General features: G+C 39.7%; 1 protein-coding gene across 1 annotated transcript; it reads left to right on the top strand.

Moving 5' to 3' along the window:
- The first annotated feature begins 1,061 nt into the window (after positions 1–1,061).
- HRG (histidine rich glycoprotein) lies at positions 1,062–11,076 on the top strand. The gene is made up of 7 exons (XM_026094850.2): positions 1,062–1,345; positions 2,686–2,793; positions 3,791–3,881; positions 4,472–4,638; positions 6,380–6,496; positions 8,106–8,189; positions 9,452–11,076. The coding sequence occupies exons 1-7, from the start codon at positions 1,145–1,147 to the stop codon at positions 10,751–10,753; spliced, it is 2,070 nt and encodes a 689-aa protein (XP_025950635.2). The 5' UTR covers positions 1,062–1,144; the 3' UTR covers positions 10,754–11,076.
- Positions 11,077–11,859: the final 783 nt, after the last annotated feature.

Raw genomic sequence — 11,859 nt, 5'->3', positions numbered from 1 at the left:
TTTCTTAGAAGACACATATGCTAAAAGTCATTTTTTTCGAATAAGCATGAATGTAGTGAGGTACAGTTAAGGGTGATTTCCCATAACATTTCCCAATGTTTCTCAAAAAAATAAGTCAACCCAAAAGTCCAGAGTCAAATATGTAAACTCAAATCAATGATATAGCTAGTACCTTTTTCTATAAGAAGCTGATCCAATCTCTCACACCAACCAGGATTTGCAAAATTTCTCATCTGAATGTGGCCTTTTCATTTTTGCCCCACATTTATTTTTTTTATTTTCTTATTCAGAGAGGTTGTATTGTGTATTCGAACTTCAGCCATTCACTGACGAGTGATGGCCTTTTAATGTTTTAAACTAATTTGAATAAAAGATTTTGAATAAAATCAGACAAAAGCCTCTCCTTTCTGCTCAGATTAACAGTGCAGAGGCAGCTTTAAGTCACTTTACGCCATGTTTACCCCTAGAATAGCTACCATTCTGATTATGTAAAGCTGATAGAAGTCTGCTCCAAATTTTGTCAGTGCCCAGGAGCACCAGGATACAAGCTACGGACCACCAGCTTGCAAGGGCATCCTGAGCTACATCCCCTTTCCAACTCTGGGTGATCCCCTTGTTTCCCTTTCACTAGTTCTCATTCTCTGCTAGTTAAAGATCTGTAAAAACAGGGATATGCACATAGCCATCATATGACCCCAGATATTTCAGTGTGTTTACAATTCAGCTATTTTTACAGAAAACAGAAGCCAAGCTTGCATAACACCTGCATACATAACCTGGATCTTCACAATGCTATGCTCAGCAGCACATTGTTAGAAGCTAAATATTCTTCATAGTAAAACACTGTATTACACAATGCCTGCTTTAAGAATCACAGAGGTAGTTCCTTTGATGCATGGTCCAGAGGGTACTATAAGGCCTACTTCCCTCAAAATTTGCTCAATCACCATATAATCATTTACCTTCTGTTTACAAACATTAATCCAGGGTCAAGGTAATAGCCTGGCGATAGAGCACTTAATTTATATAAAACCATGCCCTTTCAGCATTCATTTATAACTTCTTTTGTGGGCTACTCTGATTTAAAAGCAGACTACTGGCTTTATCAGAGCACAGAAAGAAGTGACCTAACACTACAAACAAAATGCAGCTTTTAGCCTCAGCTCTTTTTCTAACAACACTACTGCAGTGCTCTACTGCCCAAAATGAAACAAGCATTACACCTGCAGACTGTGATACCATTGAAACAGATGCAGGAGTGGCCCTGGATTTGGTCAACAGACATCGCAGAGATGGCTATGTTTTTGGTTTATTCCGTGTTGTTGATGCCTATGAGCAACATATAGTAAGTATCAATTTAAAGGCTGATTTACACAACACTGCGATTTTAAAATAATGAGCCAAATTGTTAAAAGTTTATGCCTTACTGCCTTTAACAGAGCAATGCTGATGTAATTCAACAACCCAGCTTTGATTTACACTGTCTCAGTATTCATTTGTGCATGATTTATTACATGTAAGCCTGACTCCACAGGATGCTGAATGTCTTCCGTTCTTACAAAGGACAGGATGTTAGCAGAAGAAATGCTCTCAACAGCTTTATACAACACCTGAAATTAATCTGTCGGGTCTGTTTTCAGGTCTCAGATGTTATATTCATACTTTACATTCAGAAAGTTTCTTTAAACTGGGAGTATCTAACATTAATTAGATCAGTGTATCCTGCAAGATAGGTATTTTGTTATTACCTTAGTTTTTGATATAGCTGGGTAACTGGAAGGAAGGGAGAACGGTCCGCAATGCAGTTGCATGAAGGTTAACTAATCCATTCCAAATGTTAATTAAGATTCATTTTTCTGCAGAAAAAATAAAAGACCTAAGTATCAACTTCAGACTGTTTCTGTGGGCCACTAATAATTCTTAACAGCACATCCTATTATCCTGGCAACCAAATTCAAATTCCGATTCCCCATCTTATGCGCTCAGGGGGCAGAATATACTAGAAGCATAGGCTAAGGCTTCTGACTTCGTAGAGGTTATTACAGTTTTGTCATGTCACTCCCTGAATAAACTGGGCAGGAAACAAAGCTCCAAGAGAGTATCTGGTCACCAATCTCATTTGGAATGGATGTATCTATACAACAGGCTGTCTGGAGAAAGGGGTTGCTAATTAACTGATACATTCAATGCGAAAGTCAGGAGGGAATGGCAACTTTTCAACGTTGGCATTTTCCCTACACGATGCATGCCATATTGACAGCAGACTCTTCTCACAGATTCTCAAAAAAATGACAGCAGGCAACAGTCATAAGCTGCAGGAAGGGAAATTCAGATTAGACGTACGGAAAAAAATCACAAAGAGAGTGGTGAAGTACTGGGAACGACCTAGAGGGGTTGTGAAACAGCCATCTTTGGAAATATACAGAACTCAGATGGACGAGTCCCCGAGCAACTCGATCTAGCTTTGAAGTTAGCTTTGCCTTGAGCAGGTGGCTGGACAAGATGACGTCCAAAGGTCCCTCTAGCCTAAATCATTCTATGAATCTATGCTTGTCAGCTCAGAAGAGCCTTAATAAGAAACTGGGGACGCTACATTAAAGATAAAGCATATCTACTTGCAAGAAAGTCTCTTTCAGACCAAGATTCTTGTATCCAAATGTTTTTTTACCTGTACTTCTCTTCCAGGAACATTCATCAGTCCTTTACTTAACTTTGGATGTGCTGGAAACTGAATGTTCAGTATTATCTGGAAAACATTGGGAGACTTGTGAATACAGCGATGCATCTTCTCTGGCAAGTAATAGTGTCCAGGCAGAACTATATGTCAATAATGCATTAACACAGACTTGATCTTTATCTGAACTGCCACCAAATTCACGTGGCATGAAAACTCTAAGTAGAGGTCAGGCTTTAAAATATCTCATTTTATAATAAAATCTATTGGATTCTTGAGTGGTTAAACATAAGCAAAAGGCTTGGAAAAGGGTGGACTGGTCTTGTCAAACGAGGGCAACTTCATTTAACTAGTTTTGTCAAAGGAGCTATACTCCATATGCCACTGCTGGTAACAGAACTGAGGTTTTAAAAATAATTTGCTGATAACTAAAGGGGCACTATAAATGATTTTTTAACTCATGTTCCCATTATATTAGACAGAAATGCCAGCGTTATATTTTGTCAGTTTTATGCTAATGAATTTGTGACACGAGAGTATAAAATACTACTAGTGTCAGTAGACATATGATATATAGCAATACTTGTCCTTTATTCTGCATTGCAATGGTGTACTCTGGGATGAGAACTACCTGTTCAAAACATTATTTAAATAGGAGAGTGGCTGAACTATCACAGAGAAAAAAGCATGAAGGCCACATAGCAGAGAAGGTGTTTGCTCTTTTTATTAAGATGGGGAAAAGGAATGAGAGAAAAGGTCCATCCACTTCTTCATAATGATTAATGTAATCTTTGAGTGTTTATGGCATCCTAACTTCCCTTGCTGGCTAATATTATCTTATTATAAATAAGTATTAGAATGACTGAGAATTAGTTTTCCATTGTCTATTCAGTAATGCAAACTGAAAATTAAAATAAAGGTTCTTGTAGAAGGAGATCCCATTTTATCTGAAATACAAATTTTGGGTGGTATCAGATCAAGCATTCCATTAATGACCACATCTATTATTCTTAGAAATACTGTACATAAAAAGGAGGCATAATTCCTATGATCAATGACATCCAATTAAATCTAGGAAAAATAACATCATAGCCACATGTTCTTTTTTCCTCTCAGGTCTTTGGGCAATGTAAGATTATCACATATAGAAGCCAGCAGCTGAAAAAAACCCCAAAACTCTATGGATTTAATTGTACAGTAAGTCCAGGTAAAATAACCACTATTGTAATCTAATGCATACCTCAAACCAGCACCAGTACTGAAGTACAATTTTATGCGTTTCTAGTAGACAGTAACTGTAACAGATTTACTCATCTGTTTGCAATTTATATTTTATATAATTGAAATGAAATATTAAGAAGGAATAATAGAATTAAAGGTTATGCTACTCTTCAAAAGCAAACTGCATTGATGTCACATCATACCACCACTCCAACCCACCAAAACATAATAATGAATATGAGAAAAAAGGTAAACTTGGAAAGCAGGTCTGTCTGGGGTGCTAGGACTCTAAGATGGGGCAGAAAGATTTATAGATTTTACATTATATACAGTATATGTATACAGTATGTGTACATATATACTGTATACAGCATATACATTTTCACCGCTGCCTTTTTTTCCACATGATAGGACAAACCCATATTTTCAGAGTGAGGAACAGGTATTTCATTTCTAAGGAAACCCTTGACATTTCAATTTCTCATTATGAGTTCACATTAAAGATACTTGTGCAGAGTTCTGCTCATATGGGTAATAATATCCATTCCAGTATTAGTAACTTCTCTGTTTTCATAGTTCCTCCGGATTTATTCGAGTGCGAAGACTGTGCTGTAAAATATGAAATCTTAGAAGTCACTGAGCAACACAAAGATATTGCTGCGAAGGCTTTGGAAAAATACAATAGTGAGGGTGACCACACAAACTACTTCAACGTGGACAAAGTTGAAAAAATTTTAAAGGTGGTAAGTGACATTTTGTCCTGTAACTATTTATAGAGGACAAAATTTTGTGAGCAGTTCCAAAACTATGGGCCTAGAGCTCAAACCTGTCTAGGATCAAAACTATTCCTTGCAACCTCTCAGCATAAATCATCTGCTTAAAGTTTATGGTCCTGCTTCTACAAAAACTTGTTATGAAGAACTTTAATTTAAATCTGTGAAAGCAAAGGTATTTCTCATCTGCTTAAAACTACAGCAGTCAAAATGTCAGAGCCTTTTTTGTATTCTTATTTTTGTTTTGTATGCATATTTATCTAACATATCATAGCATACAACAGTTTATTTACCACTGACCAGAGTCCTTCAAGATGTATAGTCCATGTATATGATCACAGTCATACACTTTCTGTCAGCTGAAGCCAGATCATTTTTTACTCTTGGAATATTTGGGTACAACATGAAGTGGAACAAGCTCAGCATCATTTTGACTCTGTCTTAACTGCAAAGCAAAGCAGCATTCTGAGGGCTCTGAACGACAGGAAGTGAATCTATCTGTGCTCTGCTTCCTGAAGAACTATTGGCTCTGGTAAATAACTCCTCTTCCACCTTCCAGTAATACCAACATGAAAACTTATCCAATGGGTGATTTGAAGCAGTAACTCAGTAACATGACCACAATTTCTTGTTGGTAGATATTGGAGACCTTCTGTCAGCCCCTGTGTCAGTTCAGGACACCTCCGTAATGAGGTCCTATGGCTTCTGCCATAACCCTGTGCTACTCTGGGAAACTATCCACATCCCACTAGCCCAACCCCACCTTCCTGCAGCTCACAATGCTGTTCAGAAAGTTGTCAGTGTTCTGGACTGTAGCTCCACCCAGGATATATCCCCATTCTCATTCAGCCCATGGCTGTTTTCAGATTGCTTGGATTCATGTATCTCTTCCTAAGCCACATTTTTTGCAAATGGAGTCTTCACACTTCTCCATCTTTAGCTACAGTGAGAATTAAGATTGTACCATTAGATTTTAACAGATTGCATAACACTTGGAAACTATGACTTCTGATATAAAAGTGTACAACAATGTGCACCCACTTTTAACAAATGTACAGTGAAACTTGCATGCACATATATGCCCTTAGCTGTGGGCACTTTCAATATTGACATGAAATAAACTATTGTAACAGTTGAAAATTAAAATGAAACACCTCTCTATGGATTCTGATAGGACCATAAAGGCCTTCTCCCCCATCATACAGAATAATGCCCTCTTTATGAGTAAGGCCACTGACAAAAGAGAAAGCAACAACCTCAAAGAAACTGGCAGAATCTTATCCTAAATTAACATTAGCACTTCTGTAGTACTATGCTGCCATCACTGGACTGGAATGATTCCCATTCACTAGATCCCTCTGTTTTCATAGGAGCAGCAATTCAACTTAGGGCAAAGACTCTACGGACCCTACTCCCTAAAAACAAAGGCTGTAAAAGTCACAGGTTTTATAACACACAACAAACTAGACAAAGATATAAAGCAACCATTCCCAGAACTGATAAAGGAGTGAGGCAAGTAAGGCATAAATTACCTAATCCATTTTCCTTACTCACTATGTGTACATGTGTGAACATTTAAAAGGACAGGTAATGAAATGATGAGGTAGACACGATTTTGATAGCAGCATGAAATATTATTGCTTTTAAAATTACAGGAGTGGTTTTTTAAATACACCTACCAATCACTGTTTGTTTGACCTCTTTATTTCAGACTGGCTCCAAGGCAGGTCACGTTTTAGGATTCTCCATAAAAGAGACCAACTGTTCCAGATCTGCACAACATACAGATAGGCAACTGGAATGTGATTTTCTAGATGACTCGCACGCTGTAAGTAAAGTCTTAGAGTGAGAACTGGCACAATGGGTGGCACCAGAAAGATCTTCCCACAGTATTTCCAAATGTTTCTAACAAGCATGTATCCAAACTCAAAATTTAAAATCCAGCATGTCCAAGTCCAGATTCTAATTTCATAGCTGCTCCTTTGTCTTCTATAAGGAGCCAATCTGAACTCTCAAATCTAAATGTAACTGGAATCTGGGATATTCCAGATCTAGATTTGAACTTTTTGTATCTCGCTTTTACATTCAAACTGTGGCCATTCCCTAATAAATCAATAGTGCTATTTTTACAAAAACTTTCACACTAATTTGAGTTATAGATCTTTAATGAAATACGTGTATTATCTCATCCCAATGAGGCCAGGAATTCTTTTTTCTTCTTTTTTCTTTCCTCTGCAGCAGGGAAATGGAGGTTTCAGTGATTCGGGCTTGTCTACAGATTATTATCAAAGTACTCTCCTCATCCCACCTCCTCCTAATAATAGTCTACACCATAGAAACTACTAGGCAGAGTCATTAAAACAAAATAAACTATTCCCAGAAACAAAATGGAAGGAATGAAATAAAAAAAAAAAATAAAAACCTCTGTAGAACTGTCATTTTATCCACAACCATTTTCCTTCTCTGGCTCTTTATACTCCAGAAGATTGGAAAAAGTTGTGAATGGGTTCGTAGCAGAGCCAAAAGTTCATTAAAATGAAGCACACGCCAGGTAGCCAGAGGCTTTGAATTCAATGCTGCCCCTGCTGTTACATGCATAACATGCTGTTACATTTGTAATCAGTTTTCATAGTAGGCTACCAATTGCCCAAATATATATCAAGATAAAGCTCCTGTTGCAGAGAGCTTACACAGAACTGATTATCCCTGGGTTCTGTGATCCTTTACATGAACAAGGAGGTGGCAAGCTTCACACTCCCTATTTCATAACAGGGTTGAGCTTCTGAAATGGGAGAGCACACTCCATGGGGTCACTACTCCACATATAAGAGTAAGAGCATGGAGAGGAAGCAGAGAGCAGTTCCACACAAAAAGACTGGACAGCAGGCCAAAGTCACTGCAGACAGCATGCTAAGAGAAGTAATGCTAAAAGGTTGCAGTAAATTACTTCTCAAAAAAGAAATGTGGAAAAAAAGCTCTATCTTAAGCTTCTGCTCAAATGGCATAGCTACACAGCATCTGTTATCAAGGACTTTGAGCGAAATTTCAGAATAGTCCAATCTAAACAGATGTTTAACAACCAAAGACAGAAGAAACAGAATGAATCCTCCATGGGCTTCTCTTTTTGGAGGCATTGGTAGCTGACCAATTTCTTGTGAACATCAAAAGAGAAATAAGATGAAGTGTAATAGCCCTCTAGATGCACATGGGTAAGTCATCTTCACAGTCAGTAACACTCAAAAATAGCATATATTTTAATCACTATTTAGAGGGCAAGTATCACTGGTCACAAAGCTCAGAATCTAGCTAGGTTATGCAAACATACTTAGGTATCATATGAACTAGCCTAACTTTTAAAATGCTGAATTTTTAGTAGCTTTTATTAACCCCATCCTAAGAATCCAAATGTGCATTGTTTTTTCTTTTGTTTTGCTTAGGAAGTGGGATTCTGCAAGGCAACAATCAGTATTCCAGAAGAAGCTAATGGAACTGACATAACCTGTGAACTCTACCATCCCTGGGTATGTAATCAGTTACAGAAAAGTCTCTGGCTGTATCCTAATGGAGGCTACTGCAACCTCTAACGCACTCAGTCCAGCCTGATAGAAGACGGCAAAGGTTGTTTATGACTCTTTGTTACTGCCTGGACAAGATGCAGCAGGTGAGAACAGACTGCCATGACCATTAGATCAATGAAAGAGGATGAATGAGAACTGAGCTGTCCCTGCTGCTCTCTCGAAGGGTGTCTTCCCTCTACCCATCTACACCACTTAGTTAAAGTGAGTAGAGATTAGCAAACAAGTTCAAAGGTAATTTTAGGAAGCAAGAGCAGGGGAGATATCAACAGGCAAAAGGACAGACGGAGCACAACTGTGTAAGCTTCCCATCTTCAGGAAACCAGATTAGAAAGTTTAATCCTTGACCTAATAGTGAAATGCATGTGTATGAAATGCTCACATTTTGAACTCTACAGATGAATATTCTCATTTTGTTTCCCCACCTGACAAAGTGAACACCATCTCTCACATCTATTACCTGCATTTCCATAAAGAGATACTGTCCATATCTGCCCCTGTGAATGCTGCAAGTTACCTTAAGAAGTGGACAGATGGGCTATAATGTATTAACACTTTCCAGGCACTTTCAGGAAGCAGCTACGGAATCCATGCCAGAAAGCCCTATCAACCAAAGATGAATTTATCATAAAACCTTAATAAATATTTATATATTCCCAGCCAAAAATAAGCAGAAATAAGACAGAAGTAATAAGGAAAAAGAAACAATTGATTGGGCCACTTTAAACTATTATATACTTTGTTAAGCCTCTTTATACTGCCAAATTGGTATAAAGGTCTTTGGATATAAACAAAAATCAGGCTCTGAATAAACACATTTTGATAATGAGCTGTACCATTGCTAACATTATCAACATTAGAGCTAGAAAACATATCTGCAAGGAAAATTAAATGATAATTACTTTATCATATTTCGTATTCCAATCTATATTACAACACCTACACCGGTGTTGTTCGTTGTGTTTCAGTCCATCACAAATTCTGGCCAATTGGTTATGTCATTTAGTTATTGTTTATTATTTCCAGATGCTTATCAGTAATTTGGCATTATATCACCTACTCTTCTTCTATCTTGAAAAAGATACAGCTCCTTTACTTTAAAATTCATTGAAACTATAAATGTGAACCTACCTAACTCTCACCACCTTCTTCTGTTATATTAACATCTCTCTCACTACTTCTTTCCCTGGTGTTTCTATAAACTGCAGTGGAACTACAGACAAAAATGCAGATATCCACCTCTGGGTTGGCCACACAGGCATCGCCATCCCCACCATCCTGGTGGTCACAGACATCATCACAGGCATGGCTGTCCACCTCCTCCTAGCTTCATACCTGAAGACTCTGAGCATCACCACAATTTCAGCGAAGAACATCAAGGCAGCCACGAAGGACCTCCTCCTCTCCCACCCCACGGTGGACCACATCACCACCCTCATCCACCACACCATCGTTGTCCTCCTCTTCACCAAGAGGAAACACATCACCCCTCTCCCGATGACAGAGCGCACACTCTTCCTCCCCAAGACGAAACACATCACCCCACTCCCCCTCTTCCCAGTGATGAACCACATACTCCTCCTCCTCCCCAAGAGGAAACACATCACCCCCCTCCTCCTTCCCACCATGGACCACATTGTCCTTATCCTCCTCCCCACCATCATGGACCACATCACCCCCGTCATCCTCCCCACCATGGACCACACTGCCCTCCTCCTCCTCCTCCTCCTCCTCCTCCTCCTCCCCACCATGATGGACCACATCATCCCCCTCATCCTCCCCACCATGGACCACACTGCCCTCCTCCCCACCATCATGGACCACACCATCCCCCTCCACCTCCCCCCCATGGACCACACTGCCCTCCTCCTCCTCCTCCTCCTCCCCACCACGATGGACCACATCATCCCCCTCATCCTCCCCACCATGGACCACACTGCCCTCCTCCCCACCATCATGGACCACACCATCCCCCTCCACCTCCCCCCCATGGACCACACTGCCCTCCTCCTCCTCCCCACCACGATGGACCACATCATCCCCCTCATCCTCCCCACCATGGACCACACTGCCCTCCTCCCCACCATCATGGACCACACTGCCCTCCTCCTCCTCACCATCATGGACCACATTACCCCCCTCCTCCTCCAGGACATCCTCCTTATCCCCATCATCACTATCACAGACATCACTGCAACGAGACAAGCTCATCAGGAAAGCACTTTCCATTCCAAACAGTAAGAGCTGTCTTTCGCATTCCAATTGTCAATCAGCACAGCTCTCTCCCACATCCCATGGCAAACTTTCTATCCCAAAGTGGCCATCACTTCTCCAGCACTGGTGAGGGTACTCCTTTCACTAGCTCAAGTCTAGAGAAGATGTTAGGAACTCTTGATTCTCCCTATCACCCTTCACAATCGAAATCATGCCCAGGAAAACCCAAACTTGATCTGCCCCAAATTTTGCCTTTATTTCCACATAAATCCATGGCAGAAACTTCTCCTAAATGACCTTGAAGGAAGGTGGTTTTGGCTTGAGGGTTGGAGGACAGATGACAGTTGTACAATGAAAGAAAACAGCATGAAGTGGAGGGGAAAAAAGTGTACAATTTCTAGGGAGTGAGAAGCACTGAAAATAATGATGATTAAGACAAGTATTCCAACCTGCGTCCTGATCCCAGCTATCTCAGACTCCACTGTAACTGAAAGGATCAAAATTCTGAAACTCTTAACTAATGTGAATGGGTGCAAATCTCACTTGCAAACAATGCACCTCTAGTTCTAACAAAAAGGAAAATTCCCTAATAATGAAAACCACCATCTAGTATCTTTCATTTTCTCATAGTTCCTAAGATATCTCTGTACATATTTACTACATTGCTTGTAATAATCCACTAATTCCAAGTTCACACCAATAAAGATCAACATGCATTCTCCTACAAGTCTTATTCTTGGCAAATAGGTTGCTTCCAGACTAGACACCCTCACTCAACCACATGTATTGCAGATATCTCATGAAGAATAAGAGAGACAGGATTCTTGCATGACTAGATCTCAGTCCACCTACAACTGCAATAAATGAAAATTCTGACCATGAGGTAGAAAGACTTCTATATGCAACAACATAGAGAAAATTTGACCACCTTCCACAAAAAATGGTCCAGGTTCCTCTGCTCCTATGATCTGCAGTTCTGAATTTCTGCAAGTTCTGAAGAGCAAGAAAACAGAGCTCTCCCCCTACTCATTTAATTTCTGGACAAAGACTCTCCAACGAGAGTGGAGGCACAGTGGCAGGATGTCATGCTGGAGGCATAACTTTCTGTTGCCTACATCGTACTCTATCCATGGATAATGCAGCACTTTATTTGCACTGTTACATAGATTCAAAGAAAGTAAAAACATGTAAATATTTGTTTTTTCTTGTCACAGTTACCATATTTTTGTCCTATTTGTTACTTTGGATGTTTAGCTGCACAGTGAGCATCCATGAGGCATACTCTAGCATAAACTGACAAATGATGGTTAGGTTACCACGTTGTCTAGAAAGCTCTGACCAGAATTAATGACTTGAAATGTAACATTAGGGGGTGGCCTGCATGGGAACTTCCATCGCTACA

This window comes from Dromaius novaehollandiae, chromosome 9, assembly GCF_036370855.1.
Source record: "Dromaius novaehollandiae isolate bDroNov1 chromosome 9, bDroNov1.hap1, whole genome shotgun sequence".
In the NCBI taxonomy this organism is placed as follows: Eukaryota; Metazoa; Chordata; class Aves; order Casuariiformes; family Dromaiidae; genus Dromaius; species Dromaius novaehollandiae.
The sequence above is the reverse complement of the archived record's forward strand: the minus strand, read 5'-3'. Positions and strand labels throughout refer to the sequence as shown.

Coding starts and splice junctions, on each gene's coding strand:
- HRG (XM_026094850.2), top strand. CDS start 1,145: ATGCAGCTTTTAGCCTCAGCTCTTTTTCTAACAACACTACTGCAGTGC. Junction 2,794..3,790: donor ACAGCGATGCATCTTCTCTG/GCAAGTAATAGT, acceptor TTTTCCTCTCAG/GTCTTTGGGCAATGTAAGAT. Junction 6,497..8,105: donor TTCTAGATGACTCGCACGCT/GTAAGTAAAGTC, acceptor TGTTTTGCTTAG/GAAGTGGGATTCTGCAAGGC.